The sequence below is a fragment of the Rana temporaria genome, chromosome 1 (genome assembly GCF_905171775.1).
Source record: "Rana temporaria chromosome 1, aRanTem1.1, whole genome shotgun sequence".
NCBI classification, from domain to species: domain Eukaryota; kingdom Metazoa; phylum Chordata; class Amphibia; order Anura; family Ranidae; genus Rana; species Rana temporaria.
Window position 1 is genome coordinate 651,744,413 of NC_053489.1, and position 23,980 is coordinate 651,768,392.

Sequence of the window (23,980 nt, forward strand, 5' to 3'; positions counted from 1 at the left end):
AAGTTACCTTTCTCTTCCAGGTGTTCTGTCTGGAGATCCATCACACTGATCAGCCAGGATGGTGGTCAACCTTTGTCTTCCACAGTTTAGGCCATGCATCATCTGCAACAAGGTACATTCGAAGTCGTTTTGATTAGAAACTGTCCTCTGGGCATCCAGATTTAGCATTAAAGGGGGGGTTTCACCTGCAATTATTTTTTTTTTTAAAGTCAGCAGCTACAAACACTGTAGTTGCTGACTTTTAATAAGGACACTTACCTGTCCTACTCGCCAGCAATGTCGCGATCCCTGGATTTTAGCGGAACCATGCACTGCCATCCTCGGTAAGGGAAACGGGCAGTGAAGCCCGTTTCCTACTGCGCATGCGCGAGCCGCACGGCTCTTTGTGAATGGGCCGGCTGCTCTCTGGGATACACACAGTTCCCAGAAGGCAGCGCGCCCCTTTCACAAGAAGACACCGTAAGGAGCACGGAGGAAGAAGACCCACCCTGGATGATGAAGATGCAGATTACGGACTTCCGCATAGCAACCGCTATTTCTGGTAAGTATACATTTTTTTAATTAATTTTTTAAAGGATTTTTGGTGAAAACAATATTTTTCAGGGTGGAACTCCTCCACTTTAAGCTTGTTGAACTAAAATGTATCTGTAGTTTTAAAGTAGCCTGTTGACATTACTACAGGAAGCTGTAGGGCACAGCATAAACAACTTACATTAGTTAAAAAAAAAATATTCGGAGCTCCCTGCCTGTCCTAAATGCTGCTAGATGGAAATGTGCCCCCCACTATGACAGCGTTCTCTATGGAATACAAGTGTGGTAACTGACACACTCGTAGACCATTGACCCTCCCCTCCCCCTCCCCTCCTAACTGAAAGCCCTACTGAGGTATGGGCAGAGAGCTACAGGAGGGTGTGCTGGAGCCTGGCATCATGATCTAATGATTGTGGGTACAATGCTTTGCAGGCCCCCGTGGGAAAAAAATAATATATGCACTCTTTTTTTTTTTTTTTTTTTTTTTGCAAAAACTTACATTTTATTATTTATTTATTTTTTTCCTTGAAAGGGAACTACACGACAAAGTGTGATAAAAATGAATTAGGAACGGGAAATGGCGGGATGAATAAAAAGCCGTGAGGAAAGCCCTTCTCAAAGTGACATGACCGGCTCTCCTCCTTCAGTCATGGAGCTCACTTGGGCACCACAAGCGCCACACAGTCGTAAAATACAACATACATTAGCCTGTGTGGTATAAGGTGGAGTGCATAGCGATATCCGCTGTCCCTGTTTAAATGAGCCCTGTGCTGTCATTCCTATTACTTGACAAGGTGACAACTGTTGTAGGCAATGCTTTTTAGACCCCTTTCACACTGGGGCATTTTTCAGACGCTTTTGGGCTAAAAATAGTGCCTGAAAAATGGCTCCCCTGCAGTCTCAGTGCCTAGAAAGGATAAAACGGGCCACTCATGCACTACCCAATATTTAAATATATATATAATGACATAATCAAGGATATTGCTGCCAACACCTAATAGTGTCTCCACATACAGAATTTAATTAAATCGGGTAAGTGGTGTGGTGCCAAATCCAACGAAACCACGATATTCAATATAATAAATGATAATCATGAATGAAAACTTATATAGCGCAGCACATGCGAACCTAATCGCCTCTGGGCGCTTGTTGTTCCTGTCTCCTTTGGTATCAAAAGAGATGAGTCTTGATCTTTCTCATGGGATATATCTAAACATTTGTCTCATTTCAATTTCGTAACAACAATCTCATACAACTATACATGTCGGTGGGCTGAATAAATGATTAAAAATGCAATTCCACTCTCATAATGTGCTAAATTTGTTTGCTAAAAGTGCAATGATTTTTGTTGAATGAATTTAGCACATTATGAGAGTGGAACTGCCTTTTTATTTATTCAGCACACTGACATGTATAGTTATTGAATTGAAACGAGACCCATGTTTTGATATATCCCATGATTGTCATATATTCTATTGTCTAGAGCACAGGTGTCAAACACAAGGCCCGCGGGCCGAATCCGGCCCTCCAGGCCATTTCATGTGGCCCTCGCACCTCTCCTCCAGCCCTTCTCTGGTCCTACTCCAAATCCTGTACTTTCTGCTTTCAAGCAATGCATCCAGCTTCTTCCCAGCAGCAGCATAGGAAAAGGGGGGGTGTACTGTGATGTAAGGGAGAGTGGAGGACTCAACTTCTGATGGTGGGGTGGCTCTTGACAACTAATGTAAAGGGGGGGGGGGGCATGCGCTGGACATCTAATCTTACAGATACAACCGGCCCTTTTGAGGGCGATCATAATGCTGATGTGGCCCACAATGAAATTGAGTTTGACACCCCTGGGCTAGTGGGTTAGTTGGGTTTGGCACCACACCACTTGCCCTATTTTATCCTGGAGATGTATAGCCAAAGCTTGTTTGACTGTACTCCTATAGATCACAGGAGTGCAATTCAATTTGCACTCTTGTGACCCGGTTTTAGCAAAAAGCGGACTGAAGTCCGCCTCTCTTCTGACGTCACCAATGTCAGTCCAGGCACAGCGTCATCCTGACCATGGAGAGAGCCACTCCGCCACCCCCACCCCACCCCAGCACTCCATTGAGTTAGGCGAGAGAAGAGTGGTGACTGACAGTCTACCGAACCGGTGTTTGATCGCTCTTGTGTAGAGGTTCCTGGAGACAGATGCTGCATTCACCTAGGTAAGTATGAATGTGCAAAAAAAATCTAAATTTTAATGTGGTGATTCTGCCAGTAACGCACTACAGTCCTGGAGTAACAAGGCACACCCACCCTTCTGTATCAGGATAATTGAGTGCATATCCTCCTGGCTATATCTATATTGATTCTTTAACTCTTTCAGATCAGTGCTGATGGCTATGAAGTGGAAAATATCATCTCTGAAGACCTTGCTAGAAGGAACCGAGGATTTCGCTGTGAATACTTTATCAAGCCTCCTGTGCACATCACCATCACTTTCCCATTTAACATAGACATATGTAGGATAAACATAGACACGTCCTCTGGGGGCCACCCCCCATTCACAGGAATGGACATCTATACGGCTACGTCCACCAGCAAAATGTGCTGGAACAGCCAGGAGTGTGGTCAGCCTGCTATGGGTTGCCAAGGAGCGGACAAAGAACTGTTTGCTTTGGTCGGTAAAGTGCTGCTGAGAAATCAAAGCAAGGCTACATTCAATAACCGAGGCTTCAAGCCTAGGCACCCATTCCATCATACTGATAACGTGATATCTTACCATGGGTCTTCATGCCAGGATCTTTGGAATAAAGGCCAGTACTCTCTTGGCAATGTCACCCACCTGAAGATCTGTATAACTCACATTGCTGGTGGTGCTCCTTGCTCTATAAAGAGGGTGGAGGTTTGGGGTCAGCCTGCTAAGACATGTCCCAAAGAAGTGGTGGAGGGCGTGTACCAGGTTGCCTTTATGAGCCTCCCCAATAGTTTTGGGCAGCCCCGACCTGCCTCACCGATGGAAAGTAACCACTTGTCTTACAATAACTCGGACAACGCACAACACAGCCTAAGTGAACTTGCCAATATTCTCCAAGATGTGCCAGAAGAATTTCTGGATCCAATTACACTGGAAATTATGACTTTGCCCATGATTCTGCCATCTGGAAAGGTTGTTGACCAAAGCACACTTGATAAATGCAACCAAAGTGAAGCATCATGGGGTAGAATGCCAAGTGACCCATTTACCGGCGTTCCGTACACTCCCCAATCTCAGCCCCTTCCCCACCCCTCTCTGAAAGCCAGGATAGACTATTTCCTCCTCCAGCACAGTGTCCCCGGGTCTAATCTACTGGGGAGGGCAAGACCAGGGGGACCAGTGACACCTTCTGCCATAGCTTTGTCTTCCATGAAGAGGAAGGTGGAGTGGATGGAGGATTCAGCCAATGATGGTGATAACGTAGACACGTATTTCTCAGGCCTCTACTCTTCTACCTCAGATTTTAGTACAAAAAAGATGAAGATTGAAGGGGATTGTCAAATGTCACAGATGGACTGCTCAAATTCAGGTATCTTCTAAGCTATTCACAAAGCCAACTGTGTGACTTATTTTTTTTTGCATGCTTTGAAGTCCTGCTTACTTTTTAGTGCATAGATTGTTTAAAAGCTGATCTCCTTCAATTGCTACATCTGCAGAACAGGTTGAAAAAACAGATTTGCTGGCCTTTTGGGTTTAATACTGATGTAAGTCATTCGGGACTAAAAAAGCAGTTTCTGCCGATGTCTAGTCTGCTCCCCCACACTTACCTGACTACCGATCCAGCACTGTGCCGCCTGCAGCACTGCTGCTTCCTCTTCCTAGTCTCACAGAAGACTATGAGTAGCATGAGCCATTGGCTTCTGCTGATGTCCGTTCAAGCCTGTGAGGAAGGAGCGGTGTTCTTTTTTTTTTTTCTTTTTTCCACGTCAGACATAACCACAGCAAGAGACCTGCTCATGATTTTATTCATAATTCCGTCTCTATTTCAGGTATAGCATCATTTGTGGTAGTTTATTTATTATTTTTTTTTTTTTTTTTTTTTTTAAACATATCTTCTTTCAGCCCTTTAACAATTTAAGCGGGCTAGAGCGTTCCTCATATATACGAGATCAAACATGCTATCATTACGTGATAACGTGGCACATCACCCCATCCCAGTCCCTTCCCACCCCTCCCTCCCCCCCACTACCCTCCCCACCCCTCCCAGACCATCTCCCGACTCCACCTAGTATTTTTATTTCCTATATTGCTGCATTCTTATTCCTCTCTCATATTTTCTGCGTATTTCCGAGACTTTTTAAAATCAATCCATGTTTCCCAGATTTCCTTATTTCCTGCCTTGTTCTTTTCGCCACCGTATTTTACTTTCTCCCTCCTATAAGTACCCTCTACAGAGTCGATCCACTCCCATATTTGCGGGCTTACCGGGTTTCTCCATTTTAGGGGTATCAATCGTTTCGCAGAGTTCAACAAATGCGGAATTAGTGATCCCCTATAATCGTTCACTGGCGTTTCTCCCCCATGAAAGAGGACTATCCAAGGATTATTTTCCAATTCTTTTTTAGTTATCTCTTTTATCAAATCCAAGACTTTTCCCCAGAACGTTTTAATTTTTTCGCAGTCCCACCACAGGTGGGCCATCGTTCCTCTTGCCTCACATCCTCTCCAACATTCCTCTGACTCCCCTACTCCGAATTTGGCCATTTTATCTGGGGTAGTGTACCATCCTGTCAGACACTTGAAGTTCATCTCGGCGGTTTTTACATCAACCGCCGAAGTATGAGTCAAATTAAGGATTCTCCCTATGGTCGTCTTCCCCCTTGGAACTCCTAGGTCTCTCTCCCATTTCTGTATGTAGTTTAGCGTATCCGACTCGTCTATTTTCTGTAAATATTTATATACTTTGGAGATATTTCCTTTTGAGCTTTCGGTACTGCACATCTGTTCCAATGTAGTGTACTCCTCTCGTGACCTCAATGGGTGTGGGAGGCACTTAACGAATGACACCAACTGAAGGTATCTCCACTCGCCGAGTGCCTCCATTTCAATCCTAATTTCGTGAAGGGTCATAATTTTGCCCTCTAGTGTTATGTCTTTTAACTGTGTTCTATTTTTAATCCACTTACCACCTACCTCTTTAGTCCCAGGTGCAAAATATTCGTTTTCTTTCAAATCTATAAGGGGTGAGTTGAATTTAGTTTTTAATTGTTTGTGTAGTCGATCCCATATCCTTAAAGCGTTATGTGTAATTGCGTGTGTTGACATGTGTAGGGTTCTATAGTGTGGGGGGTTCCAGATTAATCTCCCTAACTGTGCCCTCGCTAGGTTGCATTCAATACTTATCCACCTTTTATCCTGTGACTCTTTAGCCCATTCTATGACCCGTGTGAGGACCGAAGCGTTGTAGTATAATCTAATGTCAGGTACAGCCAGGCCGCCTTTTTTCTTGGTTCGTTTTAGGATTTGGGCAGAGACTCTATGTTTTTTATTGTTCCATATGTATTTCATTAGAAGGGAGTTAATTATTTTGATATATGACGGAGGCAAATAGATTGGGACCATTTGGAATTTATACAAAATTTTGGGGATAAGTACCATTTTTACCACATTTATCCTCCCAAACCACGATATTGGTCTATTGTATATGGTTTTAATTTCTCTTTTAATTTCGTCTAGGAGGGGGATAAAATTTATTCTATATATTTTTTTCAAAGTATTTGCCATTTTTATACCCAAATACTTTATCTCTCTTTGCCAGGAGAAATTAAATTTCTTCCGCAGATATAGTTCTTCATCTTTGTGGATATTAATATTCAAAATCTCCGTTTTTGTTGTATTCATTTTAAAGTTTGAGACCTCGCCATATTGTTTTAAGGTATCTATTAACTTCGGGAGGGTGACTCTTGGGCTACTTATGTAGAATAATAAATCGTCAGCAAAGGCTGACAATTTATGCTCGTCTTCGCCTACTTCTACCCCATAGATTTCTGGGTTTTGTCGGACCATTGCCAGGAGGGGTTCCAATGCTAAGACGAAGAGGAGGGGAGATAGGGGACATCCTTGCCTAGTCCCATTTTTCATCTCAAAAGGGGCGGATAAGGATCCGTTAATTTTGATCCTTGCACACGGGTGGAAATATAGGGTTTTTATTCTCCTTATCATCCCAGGACCTATTCCTATGAATTCTAGGGTTTGTATCAGGAATCCCCAGTCTACCCTGTCGAAAGCTTTCTCAGCATCAACCGACAGGAATAGACCGGGGGTCCCACTTTCTTTGATCTGCTCCAGGAGAAGGAGCGCCCTCACACCATTATCCTTTCCCTCCCTCCCAGGTATAAAACCTACCTGGTCTGGGTGGATAATGGCTGTCATCGCTCCCTTCATTCTTTCCGCTAAGATTTTTGCATACAGTTTCGTATCTGCGTTTAGGAGTGAGATCGGTCGATAGTCCGAACAGGTCGTATTATCCTTTCCCTCTTTTTTGATCACAGTAATCGTTGCTGTTAGAGCCTCTCTACTCATTTCATAGTCAGTTCCAAGGCCATTGAAGTATTGGCAGAGTCTGGGGATTAAGATGGTACTGAACTTTTGTAGGTAGGCAGATGTAAAGCCATCTGGCCCGGGACTTTTCCCCTCAGGAGTGTTTTTTAAGGCCTCCCTTATTTCCTGTTCCGTTATTGAACCTTCCATCTCTTCTACCTCCTCTTCTTCTAATTTTGGGAGATTAGCTAACTGTAGTATTTCCCTACTCTTGTCCATTTTTTCACGTGGGCACCTGATCTTTTGTTGGATATCGTAAAGTTCTTCATAGTAGCTCCGGAATACTTCTGCTATTTTATTTGTCGCATATACTAAGTCACCCTTCCTGTCTCTGATTTTTTCTATAAAAAATCAGAGCATGTCTTGGACTTGCTCTTCCAAATTGTGGAGCTCTTGCTCACTTTCTATTGTTATTTCACCTTTAGAGCTTTCCATGCTACTTACTCCTTTTTTGCTTTCGTTCTTCTTTTTATCAATCTTTTTTGCAAGCCCTGGGCTTTTGAGACTCCCTTCCTGCGTCATATATTGCTGTATAGAACTGTTCCCTGAGTTGTTTTTAGTTGGTTTTGAGGTAACACCCCTCGTTGTTGTTCTATTCATCCTGCTATTGCTGGTGGGTCTTATTCTCTTCCCCAGTTTTGCGAATTTTTATTTTTTTATTATTATTTTTTTTTTTTAAGGGGATTTCCTTCCTGCCCTTCTCCTTCCCCTGTCTCCCTCCCCTTCCCTACTACAAGGATATTCTAAGAAGTAACAATGCTACACAGATAGGCGAGTAGGCAGCCGGGCAGCATCAGCACAGCAACCGATACAAATAAATAAGTAATAGGAACACTAAGAAAGAAAATCTGCAAAAACCAGCAGAGCACTGAGAAAGGACAGAGGGGAGCACTCTCCTTGTATATAGGGGGATATTTGGAGGTTTTCTAGGATATTCTGAGAGGTAACAATGCTACACAGATAGGCGAGTAGGCAACCAAGCAGCATCAGCACAGCAACAAATATAAATAAATAATAGGAACACTAAGAAAAAAAAAAAAAAAAAAACCTGCAGAAAACAACAGAGCACTGAGAAAGGACAGAGGGGGATGCTCTCCTTGTGTATAGGGGGATATTTGGAGGTTTTTAGGAGTTTAGGGGTTTATCTTCCTCCCTCCCTCCCGTTCCTCATATACTGACAGGTCTATTCTCAGTAATGTTCATACAACAAGAGAGGCCACGGGTCCAAGCGACGCTTTCCTACTTTTTTTTTTTTTTCAATGTATCCCCCGTCTTAAGCACCAGAATTTACCAGCATTTCACAGTCTCCTATGGATCCTGCACCAATGGTATGCAGATATTGTATTCTGTGTCCGCTTTTCAAATAGTGCAGATTTCTACTCCTCATGCAACAAAAGAACATCAATACCTGCTTCACCATATGGCCATCTTATCAATTACAGTTCCTTTTTAAATTTCAGGTTCCGTATCTTTCCTGTGTCATATTAACATACAAATCAATTATTTTCCCTCATGGATCTCTGCCACAGGTTGTCAGCATTTGTCTTACTGTTTGACATGTATGCAAACCGGGTCAGCCCAGTCTGGGCTAGATAGCTGGAGGGCAGGGGGGGGGGGGGGGGGGGTCGGTGTAGCAACCGACCCTGCTCGGCTCTACTGAGCGTCTCACCCGACCCGACTAGACTTGTTTTTCTCGTCCCGCACTCGGCTCCGTCCTCCTCCGTCTTCCTCCGCTGTTCTCTCCCGGAGCAGCGTGTCTGTGGAATCGGACGTCTGTTCGCCTGCTTCCAGATTGCATCAGGGGTCTTTTGGGTCTTGGCGGAGGGTCGCGCTGCGCAGCGCGGGGCTAGCTTCGGGGCTCTGACATCCCCTCAGATTCCTGCATCTTTCGAATCCCCGCCGCACACACGCTGCCTCGCTGCCATAGAGCGCTCCGGCACCTCCCACCCTCACGGCGTCACGTTACGTCCGCAACGCCATCGTGCCTCGGTCAGGAGCGGTGTTCTGTGCGTCTATGGATGCACGTAGCCTGACTCAGGAGCACGCCTGCACGTGGGAGGTGCCTTTTAAGAAGGAGGGGACAGCGCCGGCGGGGGGACCACAAAAGAGAAAAGCCACTGCTCTGTGCAATATCATTACACAGAGCAAGTATAACACTTAAAAAAAAAAAAAAAAGGCGTTTAAAGCGGCACTCCACCCAAAACAGGAAGCTCCGCTTGTTTGCCTCCTCCACTGCCACATTTGACACCTTTCGGGGGACATAAATATCATGGGTGAACGGGTACCTGGTTTTGACCAATAAGCATCGTCAAAACATAAAAAAATGTAACATTTGTCCAATTACATTTGAGCTCCTGAAAATGGGGGGACTGTATAAAAACGGTCGCCGTTCCTAAAATTTGTACTTGATATTTATGTTCAACCCCTTGTATTAAAGCTGAAATTCTGCACTTCAAATTCATTTGGATTGTTACGTTTTTGATTTTATTCTGGTGGCATACAGAACCAAAAGTATGAAAATTGTCCCTGTATCCAAATATATATGGACCTAACTATGTGTGTGTGTGTGTGTGTGTATATATATGTGTATATATATATATATATATATATATATATATATATATATATATATATATATATATATATATATATATATATATATATATATATATATATATATATATATATACATACACACAAATATATTCTCAAAAGTTTAAGGCCACTTGAAAAATGGCAAAAAATCATGTTTTTCATTGTTGGATCTTAACAAGGTTCCAAGTAGAGCTTCAACATGCAACAAGAAGAAAGGAGAGTGAGACAAAACATTTTTTGAGCATTCAATTGATTGAAAATAACGAATAAACTGAAACAGGCTGTTTTTCAGCTGATCAAAAGTTTAGGCCCACACCTCCAAAAAAAAAACGAAACCCCCCAAAACAGAAATCCAACTTCCAAACATGAACTCAGTAATGAGTAGCTCCACTGTTATTGTTGATCACTTCAATAATTTGTTTCGGCATGCTTGATGCCTCGCGTTTCCATGAGGTGAGTGGGAACATTTCTCCAAGTGGTGAAGACAGCCGCACGAAGGCCATCTACTGTCTGGAACTGTTGTCCATTTTTATAAACTTCCCTTACCATCCATCCCCAAAGGTTCTCAATTGGATTTAGATCAGGGGAACACGCAGGATGGGCCAAACGAGTGATGTTATTCTCCTGGAAGAAGTCCCTTGTCCTGCGGGCATTGTGTACTGTAGCGTTGTCCTGTTGAAAAACCCAGTCGTTACCACACAGACGAGGGCCCACAGTCATGAGGAATGCTCTCTGCAACATCTGGACATAGCCAGCGGCCGTTTGACGCCCCTGCACTTCCTGAAGCTCCATTGTTCCACTGAAGGAAAAAGCACCCCAGACCATTATGGCGCCCCCTCCACTGTGGCGCTTAGAAAACATCTCAGGTGGGATCTGCTTGTCATGCCGGTAACGTTGGAAACCATCAGGACCATCAAGGTTACATTTTTTCTCATCGGAGAATAAAACTTTCTTCCACCTTTGAATGTCCCATGTTTGGTGCTCTCTTGCAAAGTCCAAACAAGCAGGTCTGTGGTGTTCAAGGAGACAAGGTTTTTGAAGACGTTTTTTGAAGCCCTTCAGTCTCAGATGCGGCCTGATGGTTATGGGGCTGCGGTCAGCACCAGTAAGGGCCTTAATTTCGGTCGAGGATAGTCCAGTGTCTTGACGGACAGCCAATTGGATCCTCCGGCTCAGTGCTAGTGAAATTTTTCCACTTGCCTTTTTGTTCCATAATCCTCAGGATCATTTAAGAAATTTCAAATGACTCTTACTGCGTCCCACCTCAGCAGAGATGGCGCGCTGTGAGAGACCCTGCTTATGCAGTTCAGCAACCCGACCACGTTCAAAAAGGGAGAGTTTTTTTGCCTTTGCCATCACAACCTGTGACTACCTGACAGAAAATGACAATGAATCCACATCTTTGCACAGATCTGGCCTTTTAAAGGCATGTGGTCCTAAACTTTTGATCAGCTGAAAAACAGCCTGTTTCAGTTTAATCCTTATTTTTAGAGTTGAGCGGACACCTGGATGTACGGGTTCGGCCGAACTTCGGAAAAAAGTCCGGGTTCGGGACCCGAACTTGACCCCGAACCCCTTTGAAGTCAATGGGGACCCGGACTTTTGACTACTAAAATGTCTCTAAAAACGAATGGAAAGGGCTAGAGGGCTGCAAATTGCAGCAAAATGTTGGTAAGAGCATGGCAAGTACTCTGCAAATATTGGATAGGGAAAGAACATAAAAAAAAAAAAAAATAATACTCTTGACCTAGGAGGACGAGGTTAGGGTTTATCTCACACGTACAGATATGGAGGAAACGCTGCAAAATATTTTTTTTTTTGCCCTAAATGGGTGTTTTTTGAATAGAACAATAGGAAAAAGGTAGCTAAAGTGTTTATCGCACATGTACAAATATGGAGGAAACACTGGAAGAAACACTGCAATTTTTTTTTTCCCTAAATCGATGTTTTTTGAATACCACAATAGAAGAAAAGTATATAAAGGGTGTATCTCACAGTAACATATGCAGTGCTGGTGTAATATTTGTGAAGCAGGACTGACTCCTATATATTTCTCTCCCCATAAGAACAATCGGGAACCTTTCCCTAAAGTATCTAATGCAGAGTATCTCACAGGAACATATGCAGTGCTGCTGCAATATGCAGAGTATCTCAAAGGAACATATGCAGTGCTGCTGCAATTTGATTTGTGAAGCAGGACTGACACCTAGATATATCTCTCCCTATAGGAACAATCTGGAACCTTTCCCTAAACTATCTAATGCAGAGTATCTCACAGGAACATATGCAGCGCTGGTGTAATACGATTTCTGTAGCAGGACAGTCTGACTCCTATCTAAATCTCTCCCTCAGATCAGCAGCAGCAGCCTTTCCCTACCCTATCTAAAGCAGAGTGACGAGCTGTGCTATGTGCCTCTAGCTTATATAGAGGCTGGGTCACATGCTGCACTGGCCAATCACAGCCGTGCCATTAGTAGGCATGGCTGTGATGGCTTCTTAGTCACAGTAGTAAAACAAATGGTGATTGGCTGCCCTGCAGCCCGCCATTACATTGCCGAACACCGGCCCCGAACCCAAACTTTCAGCAAATTGTCCGGGTTCGAGTCCGGGTACAAAAAAACAAAAGTCCGTACCGAACCCGAACTTTACAGTTCGGGTTTGCTCAACCCTAGTTATTTTCAATTCATTGAATGCTCAAAAAATGTTTTGTCTCGCTCTCATTTCTTCTTGTTGCATGTTGAAGCTCTACTTGGAACCTTGTTATGATCCAACAATGTAAAATATGATTTTTTGCCATTTTACAAGTGGTCTTAAACTTTTGATCAGGACTGTGTGTATGTATGTATGTATGTATGTATGTATGTATGTATATATATATATATATATATATATATATATATATATATATTATGTGTATGTGTATGTGTATGTATATATGTATGTGTATGTATATATGTATGTGTATGTATATATGTATGTGTGTGTATATATATATACACACACACACACACACACTATCTCACTTGTAAATATTTTATTCTATCTTTTCATGTGACAACACTGAAAAAATGACACGTTGCTACAATGTTGTGTAGTGAGTGTACAGCTTGTATAACAGTGTACATTTGATGTCCCCTCAAAATAACAACACACAGCCATTAATGTCTAAACTGCTGGTAACAAAAGTGAGTACACCCCTAAGTGAAAATGCCCAAATTGGGCCCAAAGTGTCAATATTTTGTGCGAACACCATTATTTTCCAGCACTGCCTTAACCCTCTTTGGCATGGAGATCACCAGAGCTTCACAGGTTTCCACTGGAGTCCTCTTCCACTCCTCCATGATGACATCACAGAGCTGGTGGATGTTGGAGACCTTGCGCTCCACCACCACCTGTTTGAGGATTCCTCACAGATGCTCAATAAGGTTTAGGTCTGTAGACATGCTTGGCCAGTCCATCACCTTTACCCTCCGCTTCTTTAGCAAGGTGTGGAGGTGTGTTTGTTATGTTGGAATACTGCCCTGCGGCCCAGTCTCCTAAGGGAGAGGATCATGCTCTGCTTCAGTATGTCACAGTACAGTGTGAGGGGTGTACTCACTTTTGTGAGATACTGTGTGTATATATCACGTTTCCCCAAAAATAAGCCCAGGTCTTCTATTAATTTTGGCAACGAAAGACACAGTAGGGCTTATTTTCGGGGTAGGACTTACCATGTGATTTCTTCTCCTCCCCTATCCCTCCCTGCCTTTCTATTACTGTAGTATATAATGCAGAATGTGAGTGTGCTTCTGTAATATAATTGTGTCAAATACCTTCATTATAGCGCTGGACCTGCCGGTGCTTTTGTGACCTGCCGGAGCTCTCTTCCCTGCTCCACAGTGTTTCCCCCGAAAATAGGACCTACCCTAATAGAGATTATATATATATAATCTCTATTATAAAATTTGTGTGTGTGTTGCACCAGTGCCGATACTAGGCATTTTTGCGAGTATCGGTACACGTGAAAATGTGCCGATACTGGAAGTGACGTCGGCTTGGGAGTGTAATGCTGCCTCCAGCCGGCTGTCTCCTATGGCCCAGAGCCATCTTAATTTATGGGCCAAACTGCATTGTCTATGTGGGCGGGATCTCTAGTGCTCCAAACACCGTTAATGGAGAGGAGAGCCGGCGGGGATCGGTGCAGTAGACATCCCTCCAGCACAAGTAGCAGAGGTAAGATCATACCCCGATCTAGGGGGTTATTGGTGATGAGTTGGGTACTGGGGATAGGTGGGCTTCCCCCTTCCAAGCTATCCAACACCCCTGATGCTTTTACCAGCAGTCTCCCATCCCCACATGGTACACATCTTGAGCATAGCATTAAGAGCTCCTCCTCCCCATTCCATTCCCTTACAGCTATGATGTGCATAGTGAATAGGGGTGAGGTAGTAGGTGTTGGCGCCTCTTAATAAATATGTGGAAAAATGAATAAATATATGAAAAATAAATATCTGGAAATATTAAGTGATGCTTAATCAATAAAGGCTATGACTTGGTCCACATGTGACTCATTATGGTATGTGAATTGAACCATATATTATGCCATGAAAATTTAAATAATATAAAATACAAAAATGCGTGCTAATATACAAAAGATGCGTGCAAATTAAAAATAAAGTGCTCTGTGCCGTGCATATATTAAAAAATCGGATGCTTATTTCAACAGTCCATGCAAAAAGTGTGCTTCATGCTTCAAATAGTTGTACAATTGGCAGTGTTCACTCAGTGCTCCCTCTTCTCATGCTCTGGTTGGTCCCTCACTCACCAGATCCAGGCACCCTCAAAGGGTGAAAAGCCTTCACAGTGTTAGCCCTGTGTTGCTCTCTGGAAACCTCCACGCATGAGAAGAGGGAGCACTGAGTGAACACTGCCAATTGTACAACTATTTGAAGCATGAAGCACACTTTTTGCATGGACTGTTGAAATAAGCATCTGATATTTTAATATATGCACGGCACAGAGCACTTTATTTTTAATTTGCACGCATCTTTTGTATATTAGCACGCATTTTTGTATTTTATATTATTTAAATTTTCATGGCATGATATATGGTTCAATTCACATACCATAATGAGTCACATGTGGACCAAGTCATAGCCTTTATTGATTAAAGGGGTGGTTCCCCTAAAAATAAACTTTTAACATTGCATTTCTCACAATAATGACAATTAGAATCGGCTGGTTTTATTAAAAAAAAAACGTCCGTAAGTACCGTTTGCTATATGCGTTCTCACCGCCGCTTCCGGGTACGATGGTGGGGATGGGCGTTCCTAATTGAACAGGCATCCGACCGATGCATACATCGCGTCACGAGATGCCGAAAGAAGCCGAACGTCGGTGCGCATGCGTCGTATAGAGCCGCACCAACGTTCGGCTTTTTTCGGCATCTCGTGACGCAATGTATGCGTCGGTCGGATGCCTGTCCATCAATTAGGAATGCCCATCCCCACCAACGCATATAGCAAACGGTACGTACGGACGTTTTTTTTTAATAAAACCAGCCGATTCTAATTGTCATTATTATGGGAAATGCAATGTTAAAAGTTTATTTTTAGGGGAACCTCCACTTTAAGCATCACTTAATATTTCCAGATATTTATTTATTTTTCATATATTTATAAATTTTTCCACATATTTATTAAGAGGCACCAACACCTACTACCTCACCCCTATTCACATTTCACATTGCATTTAGGTGGAATTTCACATAGGGGCTGCCACTTAATTAGCACATACCTATCAGTACCACTGCAGCACTTTGAAATTATTTGATCCGTAGCGCGGGTTCTACCACCCCTCTTTTACATGATGTGCATAGTGTATAGCTAGCTACTGCAACTCCGTTCCTACCATGGAATTTCACAGGTCGGAATTGCAACCAGTAGCTTGCTATACACTGTGCACATTATAGCGGTAAGGTAATCTGATTTCAGCTCCAGTGTGTGCTGTGTGGGGAGCAGGAGCTTGCTTGTGTTCAGGCTGTGTACAATGCAGGGATGGGAAACGGAGATCTGCCTAGTGCACTGCCAGCAGTGATCCCTGTGCGCCGCCTGCCCTGTGTTGTCCTTCTGCCCCTCCACCAACTGTCACCTATGCCCCTCCCCCTCCCCCATCCTGCCCTTACCCACCTCCCAAACCACTCTTCTACCTAGGCGATGGGTATCGGTAATTAATTGGTGTCTGTGTGCTGGGCTGTGGAGTCGGAGGAAATTTGGGGTATCTGGAGTCGGAGTCAGAGGAAATTTTGGGTACCTGGAGTCGGAATCGGAGTCTGCAAACAATTCACCGACCCCAAATCCGACTCCTACTAAATTTAGATTGTCGGAACATTTAGGAGTCGAAACATTTATCTACCGACTCCACAGCCCTGTCTGTGTGTGTGTATATACAGTGCCTTGTGAAAGTATTCGGCCCCCTTGAACTTTGCGACCTTTTGCCACATTTCAGGCTTCAAACATAAAGATGTAAAACTGTAATTTTTTTTGAAGAATCAACAACAAGTGGGACACAATCGTGAAGTGGAACGAAATTTATTGGATATTTCAAACTTTTAAAAAAAATTGAAAAATTGGGCGTGCAAAATTATTCGGCCCCGTTAAGTTTAATACTTTGTAGCGCCACCTTTTGCTGTGATTACAGCTGTAAGTCGCTTGGGGCAGGGCTCGACAAATCCCGGTCGCCATGGCGACTAGAAATAGTGTCCTGGCGACTTGGCTTGGAAGGTGGGCAAAAAAAAAGATTTTTTTTTTGTGAGCTGGCGCCATCTGGTGGTGAGCCGTTGGTATTACAAGTTAAACAGCAATTCTAATGTAATTTTTCACTATTTTCACTGCCATCTTCTTCCCTCTAATTAGAACCCCCAAACATTATATATATTTTTTATCCTAACACCCTAGAGCAGGGATCCTCAAACTACGGCCCTCCAGCTGTTGTAGAACTACACATCCCATGAGGCATTGTAACACACTTACATTCACAGACATGACTAGGCATGATGGGAATTGTAGTTCCTGAACAACTGGAGGGCCGTAGTTTGAAGACCCATGCCCTAGAGAATAAAATGCCAATCGTTGCAATACTTTCTGTCACGCCGTATTTGCGCAGCGGTTTTACAAATGCAGTTTTTTCGGAAAAAATTACACTTTTTTTAATTAAAAAATAAGACAACAGTAAAGTTTACCCCAATTTTTTTTTAATATTATGAAAGATAATGTTACGACGGGGAAAATTCATACCCAACATGTCACGCTTCAAAATTGCATCCGCTCGTGGAATGCAGACAAACTTTTTTACCCTTTAAAATCTTCATAGGCGACGTTTAAAAAAATCTACAGGTTGCATGTTTTGAGTTAGAGGAGGTCTAGGGCTAGAATTATTGCTCTCGCTCTGCCAATCGCGGCGATACCTCACATGTGTGGTTTGAACACCGTTTACATATGCGGGTGCTGCTCATGTATGTGTTCGCTTCTGCGCGCAAGCTCGTCGGGACGGGGTGCGTTTTCTGGCTCCTAACTTTTTTAGCTGGCTCCTAGATTCCAAGCAAATTTGTCAAACCCTGGCTTGGGGTATATGTCTATCAGTTTTGCACATCCAGAGACTGACAATTTTGCCCATTCCTCCTTGCAAAACGGCTCGAGCTCAGTGAGGTTGGATGGAGAGCGTTTGTGAACAGCAGTTTTCAGTTCTTTCAACAGATTCTCGATTGGATTCAGGTCTGGACTTTGACTTGGCCATTCTAACACCTGGATATGTTTATTTGTAAACCATTCCATTGTAGATTTTGCTTTATGTTTTGGATCATTGTCTTGTTGGAAGACAAATCTCCGTCCCAGTCTCAGGTCTTTTGCAGACTCCATCAGGTTTTCCTCCAGAATGGTCCTGTATTTGGCTCCATCCATCTTCCAGTCAATTTTCACCATCTTCCCTGTCCCTGCTGAAGAAAAGCAGGCCCAAACCATGATGCTGCCACCACCATGTTTCACAGTGGGGATGGTGTGTTCAGGGTGATGAGCTGTGTTGCTTTTACGCCAAACTTAATGTTTTGCATTGTTGCCAAAAAGTTTGATTTTTGTTTCGTCTGACCAGAGCACCTTCTTCCACATGTTTGGTGTGTCTCCCAGGTGGCTTGTGGCAAACTTTAAACAACACTTTTTATGGATATCTTTAAGAAATGGCTTTCTTCTTGCCACTCTTCCATAAAGGCCAGATTTGTGCAGTATACGACTGATTGTTGTCCTATGGACAGAGTCTCCCACCTCAGCTGTAGATCTCTGCAGTTCATCCAGAGTGATCATGGGCCTCTTGGCTGCATCTCTGATCAGTCTTCTCCTTGTATGAGCTGAAAGTTTAGAGGGACAGCCAGGTCTTCGTAGATTTGCAGTGGTCTGATACTCCCATTTCAATATTATCGCTTGCACAGTGCTCCTTGGGATGTTGAAAGCTTGGGAAATCTTTTTGTATCCAAATCCGGCTTTAAACTTCTCTACAACAGTATCTCGGACCTGCCTGGTGTGTTCCTCGTTCTTCATGATGCTCTCTGCGCTTTAAACGGACCTCTGAGACTATCACCGTGCAGGTGCATTTATACGGAGACTTGATTACACACAGGTGGATTCTATTTATCATCATTAGTCATTTAGGTCAACATTGGATGATTCAGAGATCCTCACTGAACTTCTGGAGAGAGTTTGCTGCACTGAAAGTAAGGGGGCTGAATAATTTTGCACGCCCAATTTTTCAGCTTTTTTTTTTTTTTTTTAAAGTTTGAAATTTCCAATAAATTTCGTTCCACTTCATGATTGTGTCTCACTTGTTGATTCTTCAAAAAAAAATCGTTTTATATCTTTGAAGTCTGAAATGTGGCAAAAGGTTGCAAAGTTCAAGGGGGCCAATTACTTTCGCAAGGCACTGTGTGTGTGTGTGTGTGTGTGTGTGTGTGTGTATGTATGTATGTATGTATGTGTGTGTGTGTGTGTATATATATATATATATATATATATATATATATATATATATATATATATATATATATATATATATATATATATATATATATATATATAATCTATCTCTTGCACACACACACACACACACACACGTATTTGATCCCCTGCTGATTTTGTACGTTTGCCCACTGACAAAGAAATGTTCAGTCTATAATTTTAATGGTAGGTTTTATTTTAACAGTGGGAGACAGAATAACAAAAATATCCAGAAAAACGCATTTTAAAACAGTTCTAAATGGATCTGCATTTTAATGAGTGAAATAAGTATTTGATCCACGATCAATCAGCAATATTTATGGCTCCCTGTCGACAGAAGCAATCATTTAGATTCCAATCTCTCGGCCAAGGCCAAAGAGCTGTCCAATGAAGATTGTAGACCTGCACAATGCTGGAATGGGCCACAAGACCATCGCCAAGCAGCTTGGTGAGATTATTCCCAAATTGAAGAAACGCAATATAACTGTCAATCTCCCTCGGTCTGGGGCTCCATTGAAGATCTCACCTCGTGCAGTTTTAATGATCTGGAGAACGGCGAGGAATCGGCCCAGAATTACACAGGAGAATCTTGCCATAGATCTCAAAATAGCTGGAACCATAGTCGCCAAGAAAACAATTGGTAACACACTCCCCCAAAAACACTTGGCATGTATGAAAATTAACTCAATTGCTCCATACACATAAGATATCACAAAGGTCAGAGTGAGAGCAATAATTCTAGGGCCACAATTAATTTCTAACTCTAAACTGATATAGAGCATTTTTGGTACCATCGTTTTTATTGTTTTTGCAATTTCACGTTTACTACTCGATACAATTTCCTTCTCTATTTTCCAAAAAATAAACAACCTTGAGTATAGAATTGTGTTTTGCACAAAAATTCATTTGTGTATTTTTTTTTTTATTTTTTTTTGAAAATATGCATTTGATAAATGGCTGTGCAAATATTGTGGGCCCTAAAATTTTTTGCAACTATCATCTTTTTATCTTCCAAAGTCTCTGCTTTCAGAAAATATACTTTTTTTTGGGGGGGGGATTACGGTAACTTCTAGCAACAAATGCAGATTTTTAATGTGTGCAAAACATTGCTCCGGTAGGCAAGTGGAGAACCTTTACAACTACTTTTTAAAGCCTCAACTTATAAGCAGTTTATATAAAAAATAATGTGAAGCAGGTTATTGTGCCCTTTTTGAGTTATCAGAAACCAACGGGAAACTGTTGATCACCTGTTGTGACCCCGGCCTAAAAACAAAAATCTGTTAAGTGAAGAAGAACTCTAGTAAAGCAGTCTTGTGAATGCAACGTCATGATTTTATGTTTTGTATTTGTCAACAGAGTCAATATCGCATGAACAGCGGCTTACACAAAGTCTGGACCAGGCTCTCACCTCCGCCCTGGGCTCCATGCCCACATACACTGCGAAATTTATGAAGAATCAACAGGGATTTCATGAAGAGAGTGCCAGCAGCTCGTCCTGTGCTGCAGGCTTCACTGTGACAGGTACTGACCACATATCATTACTCTTCTTTTTTTTTTTACCATTTCACTAGAAGTCTGTTCATCTTCCTAAAGTATAACTAAAGGCAAAACCTTAATTATAATTTTTTTTTATTTAATTTTTTTTTGGAGAGGGAGTAGTTGCTGAGAAGATTCACCCCCCTCTATTTTGTCATGTTTACTGTTATTGTTGAAAATGAAAAGAGAATTGCACATTTTGAGTTGCCCCCAGAACAGTAATAGAGGGGAATTTTTCCAATGGTGACACTAGTTGTGACAACGAGGGGTTCCCTCACTTTGTTTATACCACCAAAAGCAATTTTGTTTGGGTACAGCGTCACACGACCGCGCAACTGTCAGTTAAAGCGACGCAGTGCCGTATTGCAAAAAATGGCCCGGTCATTGAGCAGCCAGATCCTCCAGGGCTGAATTCAACGATACTTGAACAAAAAAGAGGTGGATGGTTGAGCTGTCAAAAGGAAGCCTTTACTGCGCCAATGTCACAAAAAACCCAATGAGGCATGCCAAGGTGTTGGGCATATTGTAACCAGACTTTTTTGTGGAACTTGTACAGTAAAGGCTTCTTTCTGGCAACTTGACCATGCAGGTTTTTTTTGTTCAAGTTTCATTGCATTGTGCTCATTTAACAACAACCACACCATCTTTTTCCAGAGCAGCCTGTATTTCTCCTGAGGTTACCTGTGGGTTTTTCTTTGTATCCCAAACAGTTTCTGTGGCAGTTGTGGCTGAAATCTTGGCTTGGTATCAAGGGATACCCAAATTTTCCTCTTCTTAAATAGTTGGACAGTACTCGCTGGCATATTCAAGGCTTTGAATATCTTTTTATATCCTTTTCCATCTGTGCAACGTTTAATTACCTTGTTACGCAGGTCTTTTGACTGTTCTTTTTTCTGCTCCCCATGGCTTGATATCTAGCCTGCTTAGTGCATCGATGTGAGAGCTAACAAACTCATTGACTATTTATACACTGATTAATTGCGATTTTAAAAAGCCACAAATGTGGAAAATTAACCTTTTAACCTCCCTGGCGGTATTCCCGAGTCTGGCTTGGGGTAAGATTTCAGTACTAATAGCGGTAACCCCGAGCCAGACTCGGGATCGCATCGTAGTATCCAGGAAGAGTTACTTACCTTGTCCCCTGGATCCTGCGATGTCTCTCCGCTGTGTGAGCGAGCTGTCTCCTTGCTCGATTCACACAGTGCCCGTGTGCTGCTGAGCTCCGTTCCCTGCGACGTTATGACGCACGGGGGCGGAGATCGGCGCCAAATTCAAAAAAGTAAAAACACAGTACACATACAGTACTGTAAAAATAATTACACATCCCCTTTGTCCCTAGTTGTCTGCCCAGTGCCCTGCATGCACTTTTATATTTTATAAATACATTTATTTATTTTTTCTGCCTGGAAACTGGAGATTGTCCATAGCAACCAAAAAGTGTCCCTTTACATCAAAAGTGCTTTTAGAGCAGCTAGAAAACAGCGATAATAAATTAGAATCACTTGCAGAATTGTGCGATAGCGATTTGTGGGGAAATTCGTCATCAAACACCGAAAGTAATGACAGCGGCAATTCTGCAACTGAGCAAATTTCAGTGTTTTTTGATTTGATTACATTATTGAATAATTTTTAATATAATTATATTATTATTTGTTATTTATAGTTATTTTATGATAATTTTAGGACTACTCCTAGGACCTACTCCTAGGACCTTGACGTGAGGATGGGCTGATTGTTGTGCCATCAATTTTGACAGAGAGATCAGGGGAAGAGGCACGTGGGGGAGGCAAAACTAAATGATAAGTTCAGCTTTGGATAGATTGAGTTTGAGGAAGTGATGTGATATATCTGATAGTAAATTAGTGATACGTGAGGAAAATGAAGGAGTGAGTTGAAGGGCAGAGAAATAGATTTGAGTGTCGTCAGCATAGAGGGGGTATTGGAAGCCGTCACGATTTTCCGAAAGAAGCCGAACGTCGGTGCGCAGTATAGAGCCGCACCGACGTTCGGCTTCTTTCGGCTACTCGTGACGCGATGGATGCGACCGTCGGAATCCTCTCGGAAGACTGTCAATCAAGAAGGAACGCCCGCTCCCGAAGACCCATACCCGGAAGCGACGGACAAGATGCATCTCGTAAACGGTAAGTACTGCTCATATTTTAAAACAACTAGCCGATTCCCCTAGACAAAACGAGCATTAATCTAAGGGGAAAATAGAAAAAAAAAACTAATTGGGTGAAATCCCGCTTTAAGGTGAAAAAAAAGTTTACTTTACAACTCCTTTAAGTGAGTTATTCCTAAATATTACAGGCCTACAATATAAAACGCCAGATTTCCATGCAAAACTGTACCGCTTTCAGCATCAAAAATCTGAAAGAATTATACCGCCAGGGAGGTTAAAGAGCCATTTTAACCTGTGTGTGCCACCTTCTGTATCTGTACCAAGACCAAACATTACAGGCTATGTAAACTTTTCATCAGGGCCATTTGGGTGATTTGTGTTATGATTTTAAAAGGAGCAAAAAACTATGTGATAATAAATGGCTTCATGTGATCACTGATCTTGAATTAAAGACAGTTTTTTGGCATGATTAGTGAAAATTTTGGCATTTATATTGAAATTATGACAATTTCGTTCATGGTGTGCACACTTTTGAGCACAACTGTATAGCAGCATTGTGACTTCTATAGGTGTCTGGTTAAAGCTTGTAAGAGAATGAGTTTTTTTTTTTCTCCCCTTACTGTCCTTTCAGGCTGCAGGACCCCTGACCCTCTGTTTGGACAGTGTTAATTGGCCCTTTGCTAAACACATACACCCTAACCTCTCTCCAGGTTGCTAAGCTTGATGGGGGATTGGCCTGCCCTAATCTACGGTACCATTTTATAGCGTCACAGCTCGCATATGTCTGACTGGTTTCTGGAGGCCTCCTTGTCCTGCTCCACCGCTCTATTGATTGCACTAGTGAGCTATAGGGCCTTACTTGTAAATGCACTACACAGGTCTGTACCCAAACCTTGTTCTCGTTGCTCTCCGATAGAAATGAGCTGGTTAGCCTGGTATGAGGATAAATAAGATGATCACAAATTTGGGTGGGGTGTCTCCCAATGCCCCCCTGTGGCACAATCCTAGGGCTCTGTACTATCAGGAGGTGAATTGGGGACAATAAAAGCAGGGGAGCATCAGAGCAGACAGCATCAGCCTTTTTACACAATGTGCAGGATTAACTCTCTTAGGTTCCACAGTGAGTATAACAAGCATGCTTTACTGCATATACAGACTGATTTTACTGTTGTGGGTTTATTATTATACAGGATTTATATAGCGCCAACAATTTGCGCAGCACTTTACATCAGGAAAGACAGTACAGTCACAATACAAATCAATACAGGAGGGATCAGAGGGCCCTGCTCGTTAGAGCTTACAATCTAGAAGGGAGGGTCAAGTGGAACAAAGGGTAGTAGCTGTGGGAGATGATCAGATGGACTCAAATGCAAATACAGTTGTTAGGTGTGGGTAGGATAGGCTTCTCTAAAGAGGAGGGTTTTCAGGGATCCTCTAAAAGCTAATAGAGAAGGAGATAGGCGGATAGATTGGGGTAAGGAGTTCCATAGGCTTGGAGAGGCTCTGAAAAAGTCCTGGAGACTAGCATGGGAGCAGGTGATGAGAGAGCTAGAGAGTAGGAGGTCTTGAGAAGAACGAAGAGAACGTTTTAGGTTGGTATTTAGAAACTAGGTCATTGATGTAGCTGGG

At 42.6% G+C, this 23,980-nt stretch overlaps 1 protein-coding gene across 1 annotated transcript; it reads left to right on the forward strand.

Moving 5' to 3' along the window:
• On the forward strand, positions 1-20,279 carry UBOX5 (U-box domain containing 5). Its single transcript, XM_040335503.1, has 3 exons — positions 1-112; positions 2,888-4,067; positions 20,050-20,279. Exons 1-3 carry the CDS (start codon positions 59-61, stop codon positions 20,262-20,264), a joined length of 1,449 nt encoding a protein of 482 aa, XP_040191437.1. The 5' UTR covers positions 1-58; the 3' UTR covers positions 20,265-20,279.
• Positions 20,280-23,980: the final 3,701 nt, after the last annotated feature.

Coding starts and splice junctions, on each gene's coding strand:
- UBOX5 (XM_040335503.1), top strand. CDS start 59: ATGGTGGTCAACCTTTGTCTTCCACAGTTTAGGCCATGCATCATCTGC. Junction 113..2,887: donor CATGCATCATCTGCAACAAG/GTACATTCGAAG, acceptor TAACTCTTTCAG/ATCAGTGCTGATGGCTATGA. Junction 4,068..20,049: donor GATGGACTGCTCAAATTCAG/GTATCTTCTAAG, acceptor ATTTGTCAACAG/AGTCAATATCGCATGAACAG.